At 42.7% G+C, this 24,889-nt stretch overlaps 2 protein-coding genes across 11 annotated transcripts in view; one reads left to right on the top strand and one right to left on the bottom strand.

Moving 5' to 3' along the window:
• MYO9B (myosin IXB) overlaps window positions 1-15,954 on the bottom strand; it is a 43,330-nt gene extending 27,376 nt beyond the window's left edge. For all 9 annotated transcript variants that reach the window (XM_041481136.1, XM_041481127.1, XM_041481112.1 and 6 more), the window contains exons 1-3: window positions 15,898-15,954; window positions 10,436-10,544; window positions 6,939-7,832 (exon numbers count right to left, since the gene is read on the bottom strand). In XM_041481136.1, coding sequence (XP_041337070.1) covers window positions 6,939-7,775 — 837 coding nt within the window. In that variant the 5' untranslated portion in view covers window positions 7,776-7,832; window positions 10,436-10,544; window positions 15,898-15,954. The remainder of the gene's footprint in view (window positions 1-6,938; window positions 7,833-10,435; window positions 10,545-15,897) is intronic.
• A 1,061-nt stretch (window positions 15,955-17,015) lies between these two features.
• Window positions 17,016-24,076, top strand: HAUS8 (HAUS augmin like complex subunit 8). Of its 2 annotated transcripts, none has more exons than XM_041482832.1 (10): window positions 17,016-17,155; window positions 17,289-17,392; window positions 17,668-17,764; window positions 18,582-18,695; window positions 19,058-19,221; window positions 19,840-19,911; window positions 20,366-20,524; window positions 21,338-21,479; window positions 22,519-22,660; window positions 23,392-24,076. In XM_041482832.1, exons 1-10 carry the CDS (start codon window positions 17,095-17,097, stop codon window positions 23,510-23,512), a joined length of 1,176 nt encoding a protein of 391 aa, XP_041338766.1. In that variant the 5' UTR covers window positions 17,016-17,094; the 3' UTR covers window positions 23,513-24,076. The 2 variants fall into 2 exon arrangements, with proteins under 2 accessions (XP_041338766.1, XP_041338776.1); XM_041482842.1 differs by having other exon boundaries at window positions 17,289-17,383.
• Window positions 24,077-24,889: the final 813 nt, after the last annotated feature.

Consider the following 24,889-nt stretch of genomic DNA (forward strand, 5'->3'; position numbering starts at 1 on the left):
AAACACAGACACACTTGTCCCACATCCGGAGCACGACGGATGTGTGAGTGCACTGCCCCCAGCTCAGAGCTCTGGGCATGTGGCAAATGGATCTGTAGCAAATGCTTAGAACTTGACAGAAGGTTTACATAGAATGCATTTGTATGTAAATTTTGAGATAAGAAAGGTTGATTTAGAAATATTATGGAACAGGATAGATATTGTTGAGAGAGAAATGGAAATAGAAATAAGTTTTAAAGGATGGTTTTGTAATAAAGACTAGATATTTTGGAGAAATGGAATTATGAAAGATGCATGTAATTTTTGGAGAGTATTCCATTTTTTCTGTTCAAGAGGTTATTGATTTATTTAAATGGGTTGATTGTTTTTTTATGATAACTTCAGAGTGGTACGTGTTGTGGCTTCTATTAAAAACTTACTTTTATCTTCACTCTTTACTGAGACATGTCTTCTCCTACAAATTCATTTCCCATATGTGTGCACCCAGCCATGGTGTACACATCCAAATAGGGGCTATTTCCATGGAAAACACTGGCATTATCATTATCTGTATGTTGAAAGCCTTCCCTTCTCTTCTGGTTCTGCTTTTGTTTTTTTTCAAAGTACCTTAAGGGTTTCAGCAGGGCTGCAGTGCAACTTTTGGGCTACTAATTCCAGACCAGGCTCTCCAAATTCTCCCACAAGCAGATTTCTACCACTGTCTGCATTCAGAGGATCTGAAAAACTTCCTATACACTGGGAGAGTGTCCATAATTCTTCAAGCAACTGTTATTCCTGACTTAAAGGAAAAAGCTCAAGGAGTTTTTCCTGAGCAGAGTAACTGTACTGCAACTCCAGAAAAATCAACAGGCTTCAGCAGGGAAAGGATTTGGATCCAGAAGTGCTCACAGATGGCTGAAGGGAGAGGATTTGTACCCAGAAGTGCTCACAGATGGCTGAGGCTGAGCTCCAGCTCTGGATTTTCCAAGACCACACCACACATGTCACAGTGCCAACAGCAACCCCACTCAGATTTTTCAATGCAAGCATTGCCCAGCCACCAATATCTCTTTGCAGCATTTATCCACCAATGTATCACCCAGATTTCCCTTTTTTAGAGCCCATTTTGCATGCATATTAATAGATGCATAAAATCCAGGTCAGCTCCTTGCAGTTGCCAAAGCAGCAGTGAAAGTCCTGTGACATCAGCACAGTGAATTTCAGTAAATCAAACCCCTCTTCCTCTCCAGGACAGTGGCTCAGCTCCTGCTCTCTGCAGAACACCATCCAACTTCCCATTCTGGGCTTTGGGAAATCTGCTGCACTGAACTTTGCCAGGCTGCAGAGTAATGGACTCGCAAAATGATCCCAGAAAACATTTTTATAAAGTTTTCCAACTTCAGCCACCAGTGAACTATCAGTTCACCAGCTATGTCCAAGAAGCCAAATCACAGTACAGCTAAATTTGCAACATGATTTTTTATTAATAAATATTTTTGGCATTATAGAGTTAAGAAATCCCATAACTCAGGCTTCCTGAAAAACTTTTCTTAGTGATTACTCATGTAAGCAATGAATACAGTTTAAAACTAAAGGCTCTTATGATCTCATGTGTCTGGTATTTAGTCAAAGCACACAGCAAATTCTCAAAAGCTGATCTAATATTAACAGTTTTTAGGAAAGTTTTCATGTATCCATTTCCTCAGAAGAGCCTTGAACATCTACAACTTTTTTAAGAACATTCCAAGTCAGGAAACATTCTGGGTGGGTTTTCTATTTTTTTTTTTTTTGGTAACATTTAACTTTAATGACTGTTACCACATTCTTCAAAATACTTTGAAGAGTACAAAATAAATTCACAAGAAAATTTCAGCTAAAGATAATTAATCCTTTATACAAGCAAACCCATTCACTGTTTTCCCTTGTGAGTCCATGACAAGACAAAACCTAAAAACTAAAGCTAAATCACTGCAATGCACGACACCAGCTGAATAAAACAGGGTGAGTCAAAAATAGCAGAAAAATGGTGGCAGGAATCAGAGCTGGGAGAGCCTATTCTGGGAGGCAGGAAGTCATTCAACCCATCCTCTTACCTTGGAATGCAAGAGGCAGAAACTGGAGCCTGACACTTAAAACTCTTACAACAGGGATAGATATAAAAGTATGCAGAAAATCACCAAATTCTCCTTTTATTTGTTAAAAAAAAACCCAAAAAACAAAACAACAAAACCCCAACCCCACACACATGCTGCCAGCATGTACCTCAGGAACACAACAAAAATCTCATTTAATTGTTTCATAAAAATTGCCAAAATCTGAAAAAGCTATTGGGAGCTTGATGTAAAGCACTCAGCTCCATGGCAGAACCACCCCTGCACACAGACCCAGCTTCCACTGTGCCAGAGGACAGGAGACACTCCAATTCCACACCCTGGCAGAGGAAAGGACTCCTTCAGAGCTGAGCTTGGTTTAATTAACTTGGTTTAAGTGCTCCTTACAACCATGCTGTGAAGTATCCACTGACCAACAGGAAATTCATGGTAATTTTGCAACTCCTCCTGCTGGGGGATGTCCTGAGAACTCCAAGCAATCCCCTGGCAGGACTGAATGAAGAACAAGGTGATTTTCCCCCAAGAGTTGTGTGCAGCAGGGAAAACATGATATGACATTTCTACCAGAAAAAACAGTGCCACACAAGCAAATGGAAAAAGAAGTTCCTCCTCTGATTAGGATTTTTTAAGCAAAGCCATGCAGATAATGGCCTCAAAACAAGCACCTTCCCTGGAACAGAGCAGGCTGCACCCACAAGGTGCATGTGCAGGCTTTTGATGCTTCAGGTTTTAGCTCTTATATTTTTCAGATTCTGTGCTGCTTTAGTGTGTGGGTCTGGGTCCATATCAGGGCATGGTGAGCTCTGTGCACAGAGCAGGGAGACAAAACAATTCCTGCTCCAGCTGGGGACCAAGGACGAAGGATCCAAATCTCAGGCCCAAGAGCACAAACAATGTGGAATGAAGAGAGAAAAACAAGGATGGGACTGCATGGGCTGGAGCTGGAATTGGACAATGAACTCCAATGTGCAAATGGAGCAAAACTTATTAAAATGTGAGACCCTGTGACCTGTTATCCATTTTGTGACCATTTTGGTTCATCTTGGGTGCAGCCCTGGCTGGGCTCTTGTGCTGCCCAAGGTGGATCCATTGAGGCCCTTTAATAAATCCCTTCTTTATTCTTTAGCTCTGTCCAGTCTCTGTTCTAGGTCAGACTTCACAAGGCATCACTTTGATGGCAAACAGAAATGAAAATCAGAGCTGAAGCTCCACTGAGCTCCAGCTCATCTCATCCCAAAGGCACCAGCACAGTGGGCCTGCCATGAGGGAAACAGAGCTGGCAGCAAATTGCTCTGCTGTTCTGCACAGAATTGTAAAGCATAAAACTTCCTATGATTAAATTTTAAAAGTTTTTAAATATGGTGAGTTCTAGAAAATCTGATCTGCCCCCACCTGATTGTGCTGCCACTAATAATTCTTCTTTAGTAGACCAATTAATGAAAACTTCCCGTTGGAATTTCCATTTTATTTGGACTTAATTCTTTCCAAAGACTGGTTCAGCATCATTGAGAAACCAGAAAACAACCAAATGGGAATAAGCAATGATTTTCAAAATAATACATGAAGAATTATGACACCCCAAATATTCTCAGCCATCCCAACTCCTCTCAGCTCCATTTCAGAGGGAAATGAACTTTCAGCACACTCAAAAAGTAACTGAAATTCTGTAATAAACAGGAGACACTGAGGGTTACAACTTAACAACAGATAGCCAAGGGAAGCTCTGCTGCCAGAAAACAAAGCTCCCATTCCCTCTGTTCTCTCACCACATGTTCCTATCCCCTAACTCAATTTTCTGCAACTTTACTAAATTAACTGGCTTGAAGAATAAGTGAACTTAAAGTTTCCAAAATAAATTCAGAGTCTTAGATAGCATGCTGTGTATTTTATAGCAGAAACATGCAGTTAGGCCATGTTTCCCTGATGAAAGGAAAATATAAATTTATTGGAAATTTCTTCAGTGTTTATGGAAAGGTTTGTTTTGTTTGAGACTACAAAATAAACAAAGGTTTGGCTCATTATTCTCAATGTGATCCAAATAATAGCTCCCATGGTTTGATTCACTATTATTCACTATTCCAAATTTGACCCAAAGAGTTCCCAAGTGTAAATTTCTTCTTAGGATTTCAATCCTAAGTAACTTGAACTTAGTCAATACAAGAAGGCAAATCTTCAAGTCAGGGAACTGTATTTTAATTACTAAATTTAGAAAAGGTTGAAAACGTTAGGAGTATCTTAAAACAGAGCTTATATTTGTCTTCCCACCAGCTTTAAAGAAACTGGAGATGATCTCCCTTAGGCTGGAGATACAATTTAAAATTAAAAGAAGAAAACAACAAACCATAATAAAACTTTCTATATAGAAGAGGCAACTGAATGTCCATGAACTCTAAAGACCAGCACAAAGCTCAGCTTTAGGTACCACTGTCCAGGGAAGCAGCCTCCCTTCCTGATCCTTTTTCTCTGGAAAGCTACAAGCAGTGCCAAACGTAATCAGAAATATTGTAATTGGTCTCTGTTTGTGAGCTCCCCTACAAGGAAACTTTTAAACAGCTCAAACGGGTGCTGGGATGGAGCAGGAAGTGTCAGAGCTGCCCCATGACCACGCTCCTCTCACAGCCCATGTGACAGCACTTGGGCTGATACCCTGGTTAATTTTTAACTCCATTGTCTCAGCATCAGGGCTTCCATCTCTCTGATGTTTGACAAGGCAACATCAAGCAACATTTAACATGAAATCTTTCATGGTCCAGCTGTAACTCCATTCTTCAGTCTAGAAAATGTAATCAAGGAGCAAAATCATTAGCAATAGTTTATCAGTAAACTGTTCAGAGATTTGAACTCAGCTTAATCAGCCAGCTCAGAAACAGGATTCAGTAAGAAATGTTTCTGTTCCCTAAGCAGGAAAAGATAAAATCACAAATCCACCTCCATAACACCCTAATTGTGCTCATCCCTCTGTGCTACAAACAGCTGCTTTAACCCCCTGAACTTTCACACAAGGTCAGCCTACAAACAGCCCCACTTTACTTAGGTAGCAGCAAAATAAGAGATAACTAAAATGAGGAAGTTCTGACCCAGAATGCAACCCACTTGTACATCATGGAAGTTTTTAGCCAAAAATACATTTTCAACTTTGATGAAGATTCAGAATAAAACTTCAAAGTTAAACAGAGCATTCTCAAATAGTCTGGGCACACTAAAATTGTTTGTGCAAAAAATCCCCAGAAACATCCATTTAAGAGAAACTCCCTTGCAGCACTTCAGTTCCCTTCAGTAAAAACCCAAAATGAGTCACCACGGATGGATTTAGAAGTGACCAGCTCTAAGAAGAGCCTGCAGTCAGTTTAACTTCCACAAAGCAACGTAAGCTTTCTGTGCATCCCTCCCCAGGACCAAGAGTTGACTTTTTTTTTCAAATTATGCTTAGTGACTGAAATTGGGAAACATGGAAGCTTCAGTGTCAGCTGAATCAACCCTGATGCATCAAAACAGGAGAACTGGATTTTACCTCTTATGTTCTAAGGCTACCTTTTGGAGGCACACTGAATTTAAATTAACATCTCTTCAATTCCAAAAGACTATTTTCTCATTAAAAGTATTACCAAATGCTCAGTGGAAGTCTGAAGAAACTGTGGTACTTAAGACAACCAGTCTTAGCATACAGAAACACAAATATCTCTTTATGAGCATGCCCAGCTTTACACAACAGCCTGTGACTCCAACAAAGTTATGAATTTTAGTTCTGAGCCCAGGAATACGTACATTTGTCACTCAGCAAACAAATAGGCACACAGGACCTTAAATCTCTGCCTGGTTTGACACAGCTGTACCAGGTCTGTAGACGAGGATATGAAAGACTTAAATTTATCAAAGGCAGAGAGATCAGCTGATCAAGCAGGGCTTTCCACTGTGACCCCTTCCTGTTTTCTGTTTAGAACTGCAAACTTGAACTCCAGCAACCAAAAAGCCTCAATTTTACTTCTTCTTTCACGCAGCTGAAAGCAACACAAAAAAGAACTTGCATATATTCCATATATTTACAGAAGAACTTTAAAAAAAGCTTGAACTTTTTTTTTTTTTATGAAGGAGTTACTACATTTGAAACTAAACATAAAAATTACAATAATGGTGTTGAAGCTTTTGCTGTTGAAGATTTTGTTATGGGTGAGCATTACATCCATCCACACTTCTGGAGTTATTCCTTTAAGAGAGTAAAAGGCTTAACAGGTCAGTTTAAGTTTATCCTGACATTACCTAATACAGGGCCAGCTGTATCCCCTCCTTCTCACATGTTTAATTTTACTTTCTGTTGGAAATGCTGTAATAAGTAAAAGCCAAAAGAGACTCCTACTTTCTCCCCAACTCAAAATGTTGCTCTCTTCCACAAACAGCTGTAGAAATAACTCCCTCAAAAAGTGAGTTCAGTAAAATGCCCACACACAAAGGCAGGATCACACCCAGCAGCTGATGTTTCAGTGGAACAATATTTATGAAAAATTTGCTTATGATTTGATTTAAATGCCATCAAAACTTTCAGATGAAAAACACAGGTAGCCTCTGCCCCAGATTATTGGTGTTCAGTGGTGCAAAGTTAAGTCGTATACCAATTACAAGCAACAGGAAGTCAAATGAACATACCAAGGAAAATCAAACAGAAGCAGTCGGGTAATGCTGCCAAGCACCACTGCAGCCCACTGACATTTAAACCTACACCAAGTGACAAGCCTAAACCAGTGACATTTTAAGCCTAAACCAAGTAGGTGACTCAGAAGTAGCATTCAACAGCAGTTATTTGAAGTTTTTTAAAAACAATTTGCACAGAAGGCAACTTGAGCATGAATTTACCTCCAGAACTGGTCCAGCTCCCAGAATGGTTCTCTCCACACCACTGGCGTACCCTTTCTGGCTCAGTGCCGTGAGGCAGTGAATTAAGAAGTTTGTGCTTTGGGTTTTCCCAGACCCACTTTCACCTGATATAACGATGCACTGATTAACATGTTTTTTAAGCATTGTGTGATAGGCCACATCAGCAATGGCAAAAATATGAGGCTCCAACTTCCCAAGCTGATGGTTCTCATACATCTTGACATACTTGGGGTTATAAATGGGCAGGAACTTGAAGGGGTTAATTGCAATCAGGATACTTCCTGCGTAAGTGTAGATTCTGTGCTTTAGGAAGCGGCACTTGAGATTCTCCAGGAGCGTTGTCTCCGTCAGGTTGGGCAGGTTGCAAAGGTCATCAAAGTCCTCCTGGTGCCAGGGCAGAAAACCCCTCTCCACCAAGCGCCGGGCATCCGTCTCCTTGGAGAGCAGCTGCATCTGCACATACTTGATGGTGCCATCAGTGTTCCTTTCCTGCAGGAGGAAGTAGTACCCATCCTTCTGCGGGTGCTCGTCCTGAGCGCGCCGAGGCCAAAGCAAAACCCTGTGCACAGGAGAATCGTTTATGTCAAGTACCCATTCTTCTCCACCTGATTCTTTCACCTCCACAAGCACATAATGTTTGGAGACATCCAAGTTTAAGATGTTAATCACATCCTTGATGACATCTGATGACGTACTGTCCTTAGTTGCTGTCACTTTGCAGCAGGGAGCACTTTCTGTTGAGAGTTGGGGGTAAATATGAAGATTATAGGCTGCCTTTGCCTGGCAAACTGCACTGTCAGCATCTTTTAAACTCATTCTGTCCCCAGATGGGCTTCAGTCTTCCACCCCTGCTTAATATGCAGTGCCCATTGTCTGAAAAAAAAAAGAAAAATGAAAAAAATCAGTTGTTAAAAAGCGTGTACAACAGGTATTATGGCAAGGTTATTTTCTGCAGGATGAGAATACAGTTACTACATAGTGCATTTGTTCTTTAATAATTTATTGTCAGTGATATTATTTCTAACAGCCTGTTTGGGATATCCTATGGAGTGAAGAGCTGCCACAGCAACCGGCCTCTTTTCATCTTTTCATTTTTCCTTCTACTGCCATGCCACCCCTTCCTCCCTGTCATGGCACTTAAGACAATGCAAAACAAACCAGGATCAATGTCCAAACTAAAACTTCCTTATTTCCCCAGGTTAGTTTTAGCTCAGATGCTTTCCTTGATCCACATTAACATTTATCCACCCTCCCACAGAAACTCTTCTTTAAAGCTGCACCAGCAGTCTGAGGCAGAAACAGGGCTTGGTCACTTCATAAGTCAGCAGTGATGGTTTAGAGCAGCCACATGTTATGGCAGAGGATCAGTGCACACAGACAGACACAAGGAGGAAAATGGTTCTGACACTGAGACCCACTTTTATCCCCCCTTATTTTCCTTAACTAAGCTCTTTCCATGAGAAGTACAAGACAGGTACAGCATCTACCCCATCGAGCTCTCAGGAAGCAGAGCCCCAGCTGCCTGGAGCAGACACTGCTGTCAGCCCCCTCTGACACACCACAGGGATCTCCTAACACGGGTCATTTACACAGCTAAGAGACTGCTCATTCCACTTGAGTGAACCACATCCTTGCTACAGAGGGGTTGAACATGACTTTTATCTTCCATTTTAGGCAATGAAGTAAAGTTAAGTCTTATTGCTACTACTTTTCACCAGTAAACAAGATCCTAAATAACCCACTTCATTCACAAGCCTTGGTACCCATCACATCAACTCCTTCTTCACTGCATTCAGGAACCTCATTCACACATCTCCAAAAATCATTAATCACGATGGCTTTCTCCTCCCTTCAGCCTTGGTGCAGGCCAGACAGTAACTCCAGCCTATCACCAACCTCAGAACCCAACCTCTTCCTCAATGCCAAGTTAAAAGTCTCTAGACTCTGTTACATCTGTGCCTTCACCAGTGATTTCCCTCTCATGTGCAGTTTGGTGCCCCCAGGTCACCAGGACTAAGTTTGCCCAGGCTGCTTTAGCTCCACAGTTCCTCTGCTTTTCAAGGGGTACTAAAGGAGAAGGATAATGAAGCACCCCTTTGTTTTAGCAGTCTGAAAAACTTCATACTGAGAATAGCAGTTCAATTTTTGTTTCAAGAACAAAGTGTTCTAATTATACACTGACATGCCAAATACAGTTAAAAAAAAAAGAGGAAAGAGGCAGAGAAATGCCAAAGAAGTTACTTTTTGCCACTAAACAACTGCACAGGAACTTGCACAAGGCCACAGAGAGTAATCATTTCAAATTAAAATCAGCAGAGTTGGAGGCTTTTAGCTGCCACTTCCAGTGCAAGTAATGAATCACTTCACAAAACATATGACATAGCTGTGGCTCATGATCAGCCTCCGAGGAGGGAGCTGTGCTTTCAGGGACTCTGCTCAGACAGCTTACAGCAGACACTGCCACACAAGCTGGATCATTTGTAGTGGCTACTCATCAAAAGGAAGGCTGAATAAGCCACAGATGGCAAAACAAACCACAATACATCTCTGATCAAACTGTATGATCCACCCAAAAATGTTTTTCCCCATTAAATGTCATTCTCTGTTCATTAAGCAGGGCTGGTTCCAAGAACCAGGCCATACAAAAGGCTGCAGCACTGGGCTCCAAGTGCCCTCTCCATTTCCTGTAATTACCACTGACCACTAAAGAAGTCTGAAGCACCTTTGAAGTAATTAAGCAAGTGTTAAGCATTCTTAATATATAAAAGCTCAAACCATGACACAGAGTGGAATGTACAGCAGACTGCTGCTCATGGGGAAAGATCCACCTGAGCACAGACAGAAAAACAGAACGGCAACCATTTTCCTCTGCAGCTACTCAGCTAGTTCAAGGGACACAGCCTTTTGCAGACTTCCTTTTTCCACCCCCCAGCAATTAGTTTCAGACATACAGTCTGCTGAGTTAGAGGAAGTCCCCTCAGTAAGCATTTTGGCCAAAACAGCTCCCTAAAAATCGTTGCACCAGCTTTTTGCCAACACAGAAGAGCTGAATCTCAGTGCTGACCCGTGACTTTACTAACACACATTTCCTAACCTTATCTCATGTCAGCCACCAAAATTTGGGACATTGCTCAAGATCCCAGCTCACACTTCCCAAAGGCAAAATCAGAGTGCAGATGCCACTTCTCTAGGAGTGACAAACCCAAGTCCATTAGAACCAGTAGGGTCTGTTCAAGTGTGTAAGACTGGAAAATTCAATTTTTCCATTTGAGACTGTCCAGATATTGCAGAGGTTTGAAGAAAACCTGCTGGTCTCCTACTACTTGTGATTTTCTTAGAAAGGATGTCAAATGTATTTGATGACAACATTGCTCTGAAAGTGCAGACCTCTGGCTTTCCACTAAACAATTTTTCAAGTCACAAATTAGAACATAAAAGCAAAAGAGCATTCACTGGACAGATTATAAATTGGTTACCTAATGAGTCCCAGTATTCAACTAAGGACAGGTGTCTTCAAGCAGTTGGAGGGTGAGTTCCTAGTGAAGTTGGGTTCCTGGCATCAAAGTAAACATTTTCATGATGGTTCTAAAAAAGAAGAAAATAGTTACTGATAAAGAACATATCATAGGTGGAGAAGGCAGCAAGTGAGCAAGAAGTTAAATAAATTATGTAGTTCAGTAATACAGGAGCAAGAACACAACTGCTTCAAAAATGTCTGCTGAGTTTACAGATATATAAAACTTCAACTTTATCCAAGAATATCCAATCTATATCAGCAGGATGGAAGGGGAGCTGTCCTGAAATAGGTTTGAAAGCATAGCAAGGAATTATTTGAACATGGTGTTCTACCATAGCACCACAAGCATGACAATGAATGTAATCTCCAGATAAACATAAATTAATATTTCGTTAGGCAGTCATATCACCCTTGCACTGAGAAGATACATGACCAACACAGAATCTAGAATAAATGCAAGTTTTAATGAAGGAGCTAAGGGCAGCAACAACAAGAACAAACCCAAATCTGTTAGAAAATACCCCCCTTACAGGCAAACACTCTGCAAGCTTTGTCTGCAAGGAGCACACAGAGGACACTGTTATCAGGGGCAGTCCTTGCACGGGACCTGCAGTTGGGCACAATCACCAGGCTGGAGGACAAAGCCACAACACAGGGCAGAGGCTGGAATTCACAGCTAAACAAACTCAGGCAAACAGGAGACATAAACATCAGCAGAAGGCTAAACTGCAAAAACTTAACTGACACCAGTGAGGCCTGGCTGCCAAACCTCTTTTTAGAAAATCAGCCAGTCCCCAGTAACCAAGCTAATTAGAAGAGTTAATTAGGTACCACCCTCTTGTTTATGTCAAGAGCAGTCTGAAGAGATGATTACAATGATTCCTTCTCAATTTATGATCTCCAATTATTTAGACAATTTTAAAAAATTGAAATATGTATTCAGTGTGATTTGGCTTGTAGAGGAAGCACAAGCCTGAATTCAGGTGCAGAGAATACTGGAAGTAAAAGGAGAAATACAAGAAAGAAAGTAATACTGAAACCATGCATGTCAGCAGGCAAACCCTGCAGCCCAGCCATCACTGCTGGGTTCTGTCTGGAGGTGGAAATTCTGCAGTTACCTCAAGTTCTTTCAATACCTTTTCTTATCAGAAATGCCTTTTCAATATACAGAAGAGGAAAAAATCCGTAACTTTACTTTTTGCTCACACAGTTTTAGTAACAAAATAAAAAAAAAATCCAATTCTAGACGGTAATTTTGATGGTATTTTGTAAGGGTTTTTCAGACTCTATTAAGCCAATTAATTTTTTAATAGGAATTAAAGCCAACAGTGTCCACTTGGTAACAGAGTGGAACTCCAGCAGAGTGTGCCCCAGTCAGTGCAGGGTATCTCTTTAGTTTAAATAAGGCCATAATTTGAAGCTACATATTTAGTCAATGAATCATGGTGAAGCTAAAAAGGGAAAGCTAGCATTACACCAAAATTGTTGAGGATGAACTGTATAATATCCCAGTTCATTGCATTTTCATGTGCATTTCCACTGCTGCATTCCTCAAAGGGAAAGATTCCAGCTTCTCCCACTGCCCACCAAGCAATTTTCAACACAAAAGTGGAAATGTACCACAGGTACTTGACCTCTGATATTCTTAAACACCAGAACTGCCACTGACCATCCCCAAAAGAGACCAATCTGTCTGGCTGAATTGAAAACATTTAGCAATTTCAAAAATATTCAGCTATTACCGACCTTGATTTCCAAGACAAGGAATTTCCAGCAAATCAGCCTAGAGACACCCTAAAGTTTCCACAATTAACTGTGCAATTAACAGGTAAGGCAATTAACAGGTAATGTAAAGATCCTCCTCCTACCTCATGTCATAAGGACACGTGCTGTTAATTGAGCATAATTGATTTTAATTTTTTTTCAGTATTCCAGGTATTTCTAGATTACCTGAAAATCACTTCAGGTTCTAGTCACAATTCAATGTTTTCCTTGATTATAAAACATTCAGCTGGACTAAACAACTTTAGATGCTTCCTTTCCTTTAACTAAAAGCTCTTGGATTTTCTGCTCCAAAAGGAGGAGTTCTGAATGGACCACACAAAAATTACAACACATTTGTTACTACTCTTTGCAATCAACCCTGCAGGGAAGTTACTGCCCCAGAGTGCCTGACAAAGGAGAAGCTGGGCTGCAATGCAGTGCAACACAGGAAAAAGTCAAAGAAATCACTTTTGTTACAGGCAGTTCCTTCTCAGTTACCTGCTCCTGGGGCTCTGATCCCAATCCCCACCCTAAACCAGCCCTGATGCAGCCTCCACTTCCCCTGAATGACTCAAATGCACAATCTCACCTCAAAACACAGACATCTTATCAGGCTTTATTTACAGTGACGTTAGATGATTTTACCTTATAAAAGTGTGATGTCACAGAGTTACAGATGCACATAAGAGCATGATTCAGAAAATGTGGCCCAGCTGAGGACTCAAGGCAAAGCTCAGAAAGGCTCAGAGGTAAAGAATGCAAGCCAAAAGAACTTTGGGGGCCATTCTACCACCTTTTGTAGTTTTCTTAATTTTTTCATTAACAGCACTACAGCTGTCAACAAAGGAAATAAAAGTTTCACTGCTCTAATGTTGCATTTACACTGATGAGAAATTTTTTGAAGAAACTTTAGACTGAACTTCTGTGCGAACAGAATGTACACATGTCCAAAATAGCTTTAAAAACACTTTTATTGTTTAGTATCAATGGTCTTTACAGAAAAGGCAGATTTTTCTGGAATCTGCATTGAGTTTCATTTGGTAATCAGAGACACACAACACAATAAAGCCTTGATAAAAGCAACTCCACAGTTAAGTCACTTGATACACCAAGAAAACACAATATTCTACAGACAAAACCTTTGCATTTTCATTTTGGGAAATAAAGACATTGCTATCCTTCCTATTAGAAAAATAATCCCTTATCAAAAAAATAAACCCTTATCAGCATCTCAGGCTTTGCTTCTCCTTGATATTAGCATAAACAGGCCTTGTTTCTTAGAAATGTGATAAACACCTTCAGCCTTCAAATTCCCAAAAAAACACTGAGCCAAAACATTTTGTTGAATCAGAGTTTTTCACTCTTTTCCTTGACTGTTGAAATAGCCAATACTGTTGCATTTTTTAGGAATTCTTCCTTTTTAAAAGCCTAGGATATGCAAATCCTGCCCTTTGACCTTGTAGCTGAGGAAAGACCATATTTAGCCTCAGTGTGCATGTGAGTCAAACATGTTATTCATGCACAGGATTATTCAAGAGGTCTAATGTTTGAATCACTATGGGTCAGAAAACTGCCTGCACAGAGTACTCCTTTCTAGGTGAACCTCCTTTAAATCTTTCATCAGCTGCATTTACTCTTCCTAAATTATTCAGTTCCTTGTGTGGTTTGGGTTCCACAGAAAAGCCCAGATCTGGGAGTCCTCCCACTGGGAATGGACAGTTTGTGCAGGCAGCTGTCACTGCAGGAGCTGCAACATTGAACTTGTGAAAAAGCTTTTTGTTGAGACAAACGTTCAAGCACAGTAACACAAAAAAAAAAAAAAAAAAAGAAGAGCCCAAACTGTACAGTTCTACAAAACACTTTGCATTACTGCAGCAACACTCCCAAGCTTTATGTGAATAATTAAGGATTAAAGATTGAGGAAGTGGCCTCAGAGGCATCATCCTGAAAAGCACAAATGTAGGGCAGGCAGAAAACCCCATAGCAGTGTGAAGACAAAAAAAAAAAAAAAAAAAAAAAAATCAAACAAACAAAAAAAAAAAAAGGCAGAAAACCCCATAGCAGTGTGAAGACAAAAAAAAAAAAAAACAAAAAAAAAAAAAAAAAACCCAAACAAACAAACAAAAAAAAAAAACCAAGATCAACTCTTTTCTAAAAAAAGCCACGATGAGTCTTGGAGCTAATATGAATATGCATTAAATGCTCCCAAGCTGCTTCCCCTACATTACATGGATTTGTTCCTGACAAGATCCTGAGTTAAAAACACCCAGGGCTCACTAAAACTTGCTGGGTGTGACACCAACATCCTAAACCGGAATGCAAGGTTACCCCACGCTGTTACTTTAGGGCAAGTTCTTCAGCCCTGGATTCCAGCTAACAGGTCTGAAATCAAAGAGCTCCTAATTACCCATGACAAACTTATTTGCAAACAGCTTGGCAGACGCACCGATACCGATCCACCTCTAGGAGCACCGTGGGAGGATGCTGATGACATCTTTGAAAGGCTAATTGCATCTGCCAGGAGCTTGAGATCATCTCCAGCCCTTTGCTCCACTGCCACCCTTTTCCAGAAGGTGAAATCAAAGAATGCTGAGCTCGTTTGCATCCAAAGTGCTTCTCGCTCTTCACAAACGCGAATTGCAAATAAAGCTGGGCAAGGATTTTGCCAAAATGTTTACAGAGTAACAGAAAATAAAGCTAAAATGATACTGGGAATTCATCTTCCACCAGGATCACACATACCTGTATCAGCTCGATGGCCAGAATTGTCCTGAGTCAGGATACTAGTCTGATACTTTTAGTCTAGAAACATGTAACAAAGGATGTTCCTAGCTTGCAAAAGTTTTACTTCCCAGAGATTGCAAAACTAAGCTTGCCAAAAAGACAGAGAGCACTATCGACATCCACACAGCAAGAGGATTCAACTGGGCAATGACGGTCATCACGATAAAGCACGATCTCAGCACAGCAGCAGCACCAACTGTCAAGAGCTGCTCAAAAATAACACAAAGAAACCAAAGAACCCTGAGAGTTTTAACGAATTTTTTGAAAGATCGTGAGATATGTGTCTGAAAGATTACAGGCTGCTCATACCGAGAGTCAGAGACATCACAGAACACTGAAAAATCACAAGCAGGGGACGGAAAAAACCAGCAGCTGGAAGCATCACGCTCAGCGGGCAGGCTCTGCCCGAGAGAGGGGAGGCACAGCCCGAGTCAGACACTTCCCTTCCCCTGGGCACCGCCAGCCCCTCGGGCACGGCTGACACAAAGTCACTCAGCGCCTGCCCGTGCCCGGTACAGCCCCGGAGCCGGGCACGGCCCCCGGCCCCGGGCACACCCGAGCTCCTCACGGCGTCCCGGGGAACCGCTCCGGCCCCGAGCTCCTCAGGGCGGCTGCCCCAGCCTGAAGTGACCCCCAGAGAGCCCCTCCGAGCCGACCCTCCCACGCTCCCCCACATCTGCCCCGAGGCACCGACCCTCACGGATCCCCTCAGAGCCGACCCCCACACGCCCCCTCAGAGCTGCCCCGGCCGCCCACGGCGCTCGGTGCGAGACCCGGTCGCTGCGAGGCACGGCCACCACAGCGCTGGGCAGCCCGTAGCGAAGGAGGGGGAGGTTTGCGGAGCAGGGGGAAGAGCAGCGCGGGGCCCGTTACCTGCGCCGGTGTCGAAGCGCGGCCGCCCGGCCCCGCCGCCGCCACAGGCCCCGCGCGCGCCACTTCCGGGTGGGGGGGGCCGGGGCGCGCCCATTCAGCGCCGCTCTGGCTGCGCGCATGCGCCGCCCCGCGGCAGGGCCGGGGCCGGGGGCGCGGAGCCGCTGCACGGCCTGAGGGGAGCGGGGGGGATGCGGCGGGCGGGGATCGGGAGACCCGGGTTCGAGCCCCGAGCCCTCTTCTCTCCCCGCCGCGGGTGGGCGGCGGCAGCCAGGTGCTGTCTGTTTGTCTGTCTGAGGCAGCGAGGGTGGATTCTTGTCAAAATCGAAGAACCCCGTAGTGCTGCTTGGCCGGGGACGACCCCACCCGCTGCTGCGGGGCTTGTGGGGTGGCTGGTGCTCGGTGTGTCAGAGCACTGGGGCACAGTGGTTCACAGATCACAGAACTGCTTGGGTTGGAAGGGACCTCCGGAGATCACGCAGTCCTGTCTCCAGCTGGAGCAGATGACACAGGAACGCGTCTCTCCAGAGAAGGAAACTCCACATCCTCCCTGGACAGCTGTTCCAGTCCTTGGCCACCCACAACCTAAAGAAATTCTTCCTCGTGTTGATGGGCTTGTCTTGTGTTTTAGTTTGTGCCCATTACTCCTTGTCCTGTCACTGGGCACCACTGAGCAGTAGCACCATCCTCTGGAGCTATTTATACATTTATATAGGATTGACGGGATCCTCTCTCAGCCCTCTCTTCTCTAGACTAACCACGCCCAGCTCCCACAGTCTCTCCTCATCACAGAGATGCTCCGACCCATCATCATCTCTGTGGCCTCTGCTGGCTTCTCTCCAGTAGCCCCTTATCTTTGTTGTACTGAGGAGCCCAGAACAGACTTCACCAGCTAAAGCTACCTCCCACCAAAGGCCTGAGACAAGGAGCACTTTTAGGTGCTAAGCCGTGCTGCAGGAGTAGCCAGCCCCTCCTTTATCTCTTTATTTAAACGCAGCGCAGCCCCCGGGGCTGAGCCCCCGGACCCGGGCTCGTTTCGTCCCTCCCCGCCGCCAGGGGGAGCGCTGCCACGCCCTCACCGCTCCCGCCTCGGCGCGCGCATGCGCGGTGATTCAAACGCGATGGCGGCCACGGCCGCTCTGGGCTGAGGGGAAGCGACCCCTGCCCGGCCCCTCGTCCGCCCGCCGCTGCCTCGGCACGATGTCCTCGGAAGGGAACGCCACGGCGGCGGCCAAACCAACGCCTAAAGCTAAGCGGAGAGGTAGCGTGGGGTAAGGGCGGACCCGCGCTGGCTGAGGCGGGAGCCCGGCCTGGCCCGGCCCGGCCGAGGGGGAATCCGAGCTGAGGCGGGAAGCCCCGCGGTGGGCCCGGCTGAGCTCTTTGCTCTCTTTCAGGAGGAAGAATCGTGCAGTCTCGCTACCTGCAGTTCGATAAGAAACATAACAAGGAGGTGCCGAGAGTGCCGAGCTCAGGCGTCGCTCAGCGAAAGGCAGAAAAGGTGTGAGAGGCGGCTTGGACGTGTGGCAGCGAGGGGAAAAAAAAACAAAAAAAAAAAACCCAAAAAAAACCAAAAATAAACAAAACGGGGGGAAAGCGCCTCTGCTGGGGTTATGAGGGAGTTGTGGTGTGCTGCTAGGTGGGAGCTTGGGACTGTACTCAGGTGACTTGCAAAGCAGCAAGGTGCCCTGGGATTTAGTTGTGTATTGTCAGCATTTAAGTTGAAGGTAAGATTTTGCGGATTATGTTCTGTCTTAGCTGTTTCTTTCTTTTCAGAATGCTTCGTCAAGTTCCTCTTCATCAAATAGTTCTCTGCCATCTTCTAGAATTAAAGCAAGATCGTTTGTCTCTCAGAAACACGAAACTTCTGCTAGTAGGTTTTACCAGTGTTTAAGTTATTCTTTTGTATTTCCAGCCTGTGGAACTCTTAACAGCTCTAAGATATTGATGTTTTGTATTACTTGCATCACTGGCAGCTATTATTTGTATGCAAAGGAAATTAAGAAACTTGATGTGGGACTAAGACAAATCAGGTCCTGGCTCTGGAATGGAGTGATTGGGTCTTTCCTGCCTTCTGCAAAAGGTTTTGAACAGTTCTTTTCCTATGCCCTTACCATTACTCTGCTTTTTTAATTTGATCTTTCTGTTAAACCAAATGTGACTGAAAATCTATCTGCAAAACTGTCCATTTTTATTTCTTTTGTTACTACCAATGGTTCCTGTCTGGTATTACTGATAGTCCTTGGTTGTCTCCACAGATATCCAGTTATTGAGACAAATTATTCCCTTGTTTTCTGTGAATTGGGACCTCAAAGGCTCTCACTTTCTGGGGATGTTAGAGAGTGAGCTTTACCCATAATAATTTTCCATTCTTGCTGCAATTCTAGTTGGTAACTTTCTCTGGAGCTTCAAGAAAAATAAGTTTTTAAGGCTGTTTATTAGAAAACAGGTGCTCATTAGACATTGTTGGGAGGAGAAAGTGTTTCTGATGAGCTCAAGAGGAGCCTTGTCCAGGTGCAGCTCACAAGCCCGAGGTCTAAGGGGCATTTCTCAGGTCAGAGTGGGGTGTGAGGGGAGGGATGGAACCAGATCAGCTTCCCTGGGCTCTGCAGCCTGGAATTGTGAACTTGTGCTGAGCCTCCTGCTTCTAGTTCTAATTCTCCTAGTCTGACAACAGCTTCTTTCTGCAGGTGTGGACCTCAGCTCATTGAATCAGGCTGCTTTGGAGAAGGGTGACTTGCAGTCCACTTTATTAGATGAAGGGAAAATGAAGCTACCAGACCTTGATATTTCTGTTATTAACGGTAAATTTCCATTCATATGCCACTGTTGTACTCTTGTATATTCACAAAAGGATTTTAAGCAGAGGTACTAATACCTTTGGAGTTTAAATTAAGCTCTTGATTTGTGGTATCTTTTGGGTGCTCTGTTTTTATTTAAAGTCAAAAAGTAAAGAATAAAGTCAAAGATTAAAGGATAAAATACTCTTGAGTTTTTGTTCCTATAACAGGTGGGTGTCAGCCCTTCTGAAAAGTGGATCGCATTTGTTTGTCACTTAAAGCTACATGATCCATATCTGCTCCTGAGTATATCAGAGCCAGAAACAGAGCACAGATCTTTTTTACTGGTGCACACAATAATTTTGAAATGTTCTCTGCCTTTAAAGAACCTGGTGGTCTATTGACCCACCCTATAGACCTTAACAGAAGAGCAGCACATGGACTTTGTTGTGATACAGATAATAAAAGTGACTCCAAGAAGAGTTCTTATTCAGAATCTGCTTCAGAAGAAGATTCAGAGACACAGGAAATAAGTGAAGAGACTGATGAGGTGAGTCTCACTGCTTATGTTGGTAAGGATATTTATTTTGGAATGAAGATTTTCTGTTTGTCTTTAATCTGAATTACAGCTGAGGTCCTGGGAGGATCTAAAGCCTCCTTGCAGGAGTCAGTGCTGACAGTGTTTGGTGTGTTGATCAGATACCTAGACACTGACCAGAGCTTTCCTTCTCTTGTGGCAAAGAATCTGTTCCAATTATTGCATCTCCTCAGGTGGATTCCTCTTGCGTTCCTGCCCATACTCTTTAATTATATCACGTTACCTTTAAGTATTTCCTGGCATTTTTGTTCTGAGAACAAACACTGATTCAATCTAATATAAAGGGCCTTATTTGGAGATCTCATTCAGTGTAGCACTGGAACTTCAAATTCTCTACCAGAATTATGAAAATCTGCTGAAAATATTATAAAAGATGCTGGAACAAATATTTGTGTTTAATTAACACGAGTGTATAAAAAACAAACTTCTGTCATTGAGCTGCTTCTTGGCAGTGATGATTCCAGGCATGAACTGGACTATTGGTAATTCATTTGGTAATTATTTTGACCACTGAAATGCCAATTGTTTAAATACCAGACTTGATATAGAATATTCTCTTCTTTTCTGCAGGAAGGTGATTCTTGTGATCTGATGGCAGAGCTGGAATCTGAGACACTACTTTTAACTTTCCTAAGAATAAAGGTGAGAGTTGGTCAAATATTTGATGTTTCAGATAGAACTTGATATTGAGGAATTGTTTAATTTCTTAAATGCTTCCTGACCTGTAAAAGTTGGATTATTGTGACTGTATATGTATATATATAATTTGTAAAACCATGAGCTATGACAACTCTTAGAGTGGATTCAGTGACAGTTTACTAAGCTAGTGCTGGTTCTTAGGAATTGGGGGGATGCAGAAGTTTTGGGAAAACTGAGTCTGTGTGGAGTTGAAGTTTGTGGCAGTGACTTTGTTCCCTCAGTGCTCTGTGTATTTTCCTTTAAAAAAGAAGCAGGGGTGGGGCAAGATTCTTGAGAGGGTCTTTAACCCTGATTTTGTTTGCTTACTGTGTGGGGTCTCCTCTTCATTAATTGAAACTCTTTGGTTTGGTCTGAGGTTTGCATTGCTTTAATTGTGAATATTTTTGGGATGTAATAGACAGAAAAAAAGATTGCCAAGATGGAGGAAAAAGCTGAAAAAAACTTGCTAAAGTTGTGTGAAGAGAAGCGGAAAGAACAGGAGAAGCTCTGGGAGCTGAAACGTGAAATTCTGCTCAAGGAGAGAGAGCAGAAGCTCAATGAAACATTAGACAAACAGGTAAGTTTTAATTAATGCTTCTCTGATAGTTACACAAATTCATTTATGAAGTAGTCCTTTATCCAGGGGAGATTTCTCTGTTTCTGTGGCCTGCAGGGATACAATTTTATACATCTTAAAGGAAATAAATATCCCCTTCCTGTTGAGGTCTGCAGCACCTTTGTTACTGTTGAGTTCCCTGGTGGACAGGCAGGAAGGAGAAGCTGGAGCTCTTGGGCAAAGGCAGAGATTGCAGTGGCTGCCAGGGGAGGGTCTGGGTGATGCCCAGGAGGTGAAAGTACCCAAAACCACACAACATCCCACACTTGGGCAACTCCAGGTATGGTCAGAGCTGAGATGCCCCCGCTTAGAGAGAAGTGAACATCTTTATTTGCCTTGTTTGTATGTGTTAGCCACAAGTAGTTCTGTCCTCATTGTAAGAAGACAGGTTTCTAATGAATAATTAATGTTTGAATAATGAATTTTCAAAACTGAATCTCTTTGCTTTTTAACAAATACACATTGCAGAAATTGAACAAGGCTTTTGGAGAACACACTTGTTAATTACAGACAAAGGATCTGATATAAAACCTTTTGCTGTGTTGCCAATATCTCTGAGCTACAGGAACAAGAGAACTGGTACTGAGGACAGAGAGGAAAACATAATCAACAGTTTGATAGGATTATTGTACCACAGACTTCTTGAATTCCTCTGTCAATAAGCATTTCAGCGTGGTATTTGGTTTTATCATAAAGTATTTTTTGTATTGAGCCAGGTGTGTAATTACAGAAGATGTGCTTTTGGAGAGGTGTTGTTCAGTGTGTCTCTTTCAGATAGAAGTGCTGTCTCCCCTCGTTGCTGTCTGTGAACAGTTTAAAGAGCAGTACAAAAGCTTTGCAGCTTCCCTGGATGCTACGAGACACGAATTGCCCATAAAGAGCATTCACATAGAAGGAGATAAGCAAACCTACCTTGGTATGAAAATTTGATTTCTCAGATTTGTTTTCAGTTGTAGTGGGCTTATGCTAAAAAAGCTTCTCACACTGTTACTGCTGCATCTGCCACTGAAGGAACTTTGTGTGCTCTGAGAGCCTGTGTGGACACTGGGCTGCAGCAATAATCACATGTTGTGCTGTGTGTAATTCTTACCTCTGCTTAACCACTTTACTACACAGTTTTTTATCTTGCAGCAGAGAAGAAATTAACTTTTTAAGTTAGCTCAGTCTTCATATACACCTTCTTCAGCAGTTTTTTATGTATTTTAACTGTATGCATGGCATTCCTCCCCCTTTCTTTTTCCTACTGTATAAACAAGTTGTAAGAATGCTCTGATCTTTCTTGTTTCTGTGTTTGAGGGACAGAGTCACCTGGGCAGACTCGCTCACGTTTCTTGCAAAACTGGAGCTTAATTATTATTGTGTGCTGTCTTGAATCAAGAGAATATTTAATAAATCAGTACATGCATTTTGTATTGAAGTCTGGACAAAAAGTTTCATTTTTGAGCCACTGATCTGCAAAAAACAAGATTCTTAAATAATTTACAGTAATTATACACTTTAAAACAAATGCAAAATATTTATTGAAGAACTTGGAATTCTTGTGAGAAGACTAGAAGTGAATAGGTGAATTTTTTTTTTTTGTTTTGTTTGTGAATGTTGAAGGAAATGTCTGAATAAATTTCATGGAGGGTTACATGCCAACAGCAATATATGAAACTGGCCAGGGAAATTTGGATATCTAAAATTTGGGGTTTTTTTCATATATTTATCTTAAAAATCTGTGACATACTCTAAAAGAGAGCTTGATGAGCAATTTTAGTAGCCTGTTGCTGGTGCTAGTCACAACAGTGAAAAATAATTTGGCTTTCACGGTTTCATGGTGTTTTTGTGAAAGCTGAACAATATTTTTTTTGTAGTCTAGTTCACCTGTCTCTGGGTTACTCCAGCTGGAAATATCTTGTATTAAGTGGTGCCATTCTCATTTTTAATAATACCTCTAACTTTTCATCTTGCAGATGAACTGGGAAAGCAATTAATGATCACACAGGAGCTTCTGACAGAAGTTATGCCAAACCACTCAGAGGATAGTGCAAAAGCACTTGGTGCACTGAAGGAGATTCAAGAAGTGTCTCAGCAACTGAGTAAAGGGCTTCAAAGGTATCACAACAATTGGGTGGAAAGACTTGTTGACTAAACATTTGGAGGGAAATCTATATCCCTTGCCAGAATATATCCAGAGCTGACTGGAGGAGGGCTGTCTGAGGGTTTGGTAGCACTAAGTGTAATTCTCTTTGTAGCAGCCCGTGCCCTGCCTGCAGTCACAGTGGGGTGTTTGGGGTTGGGTTTGTACTCCAGGTGAACCACCTCAGTGTGCCATTCTCTGACACTTCAGCTGAGAATTTCACTGAGCAAGAACAGACTTGGCAAGTTTAGGTATGTAGGAGTGGAGAAACCCAGGAGACGGAAAAGTGAGCTGCAACTGTCTTAAATAACAACCCTGCAAATGTGTCATCCTTGAGAAGGCACAAGGAGCACAGAGAAGGGTTTTCTCCTCAACTGTTGTGACAACAAATACAAAGCATCCCTGGGAGGATGAGGAAGAGATAAAGCATGACTAATGTCCTTCCCTTCCTTCATTGCCCCAGAAGAGATTGGAGTTAAAATCTTTGAAGATTAATAGACCATTAAGCCACTCATCTCCCCCTCTTGCAAACTGCCCCATCTCTCCTCCTAGTTCTTGCTTTTGAGAAGAAAATTGACATTTTACATTTGTTTTCTTCTGGTGGGGCCATAGTAGGAGAAAAATGCAGATGTGCAGGCATGTAATCTTTGGGCTAAAGCAGAGTTATTGTCCTTCAGTGTCACTGCTTTAGCTTCTTGTGTTCCAGGAGCTTCACAGATGTGCAGAACCTGTCCTTTGAAGCCAGTAAAGAAGTTTCTCTGCATAACCAATACGTGTGTGAAGAGAAGCATGGAGTAGATGTTGTGAAACGCTGGTATTTCAACTGACTTTCTGTATTGTTTTACTGCTGGGTAGGTACTAACTCAAAGCCAGCAGACTTTTTATCCTTTTACTTCTGATGTGGACATACAACTTGCCCAGTTTTTCAGTGAAGTCAGCAGCAGGGCTGCTCACTGATACAGGAATTGGAGAGTTGTTCTGCAGGCTGTCCCACAGGGAGACAGCGCCGCTCGCTTTTAACGGGGATTTCTGTGACAGGTTTTCCATCCCTTTCTGCCCTGACAGTGCTGAAAGGTAAATGATAAAAAGTGCTATTCCTGGCAAATCTGACCTGTGTGGGAGTTACAGCTTGAGCATTGGCTGCTCACTGAACAACTTCTGCAGGAACTCTGATTTGTCCCGTATTTCTGGATGTGCTGGGTGGGTATAAAGCACTTGCTTGGAAGGAGCCTGGTCACTTTAAACAAGTGAGAAGTTTTGGTAACTTCTCATTTCTTCTTCATTGTCTAATTGCCTTGTAAATAAATTATTGAAATTACAAATGCTTTTGTATAAACCTGACTCCTCTTTAAGGATTTTATTGTTTTTATTAATAAAGTCTATTCTCCACTGCTCTGTCAGTAGCCTTCAAGTTTGAATATGTTCACTGATCTCCTACAGCAGCTTTTGTTTCCATCTGGCCTTCCTTAGGGCTCATACTGCACAGTCCAGTGATGCACTTGTACACACCAAGTGGTCCCAGTGCTCAGCCATGAGCACCCCAAGTGCTGAGGCCAAAGGATTGGGAATGGGGAAAGAAACCACAAACCTGATCACTGAGTGCATGTGCTGTGCTAGGAACATCCAAGCCACATCTGGCATGTTTCTTCAACATCCTTTCCTTTTCTCTACATGGAATGCATTTTTCTCTGGAAGACGTGCTGCAGCCTGTATTTTGTAACCTGTGGAACCTCATTCTGTGATGGTTTTTCACACTTGTAGCTTAAGCTGCATCTGTAAGGCTTTTTATCCTACTGAGATACCTGGAGTATTATCCTTGCACTCCTTCAGGTGCTGTTCAGGCTTTATTGCTGGCACTACTAAAGGTCTAACTAGATTCTTGTGTCCTTTTATTAAAACTCAGGAGTAAATTAAGTAACTGGATCAGTAGATGTGCCACACCCATAAAACAAACTGTTCAGACCCTCCTTGCATACAATCTGGCTGTCATTTTTTTAGCAGTAGCTTCTCTGTGAACCAGTGTTATTTCAGGATATCCATCTGTTATTTCTTTTTCCTCACGATCTGCACCTGGCAGTTCACCTGTGTGGCTGCAGTCCAGCACATCAGCAGTGTGGGTGGGTGCAGCTGCATCAAGCTTGGGCAGGAGCATGAGCTGCATCCATGAATTTGGCCACTGGATGGGGAACTTTGCCCACCAAAAT

Source organism: Pyrgilauda ruficollis, unplaced genomic scaffold (genome assembly GCF_017590135.1).
Source record: "Pyrgilauda ruficollis isolate IOZ18807 unplaced genomic scaffold, ASM1759013v1 scaffold115, whole genome shotgun sequence".
Classification (NCBI taxonomy): domain Eukaryota; kingdom Metazoa; phylum Chordata; class Aves; order Passeriformes; family Passeridae; genus Pyrgilauda; species Pyrgilauda ruficollis.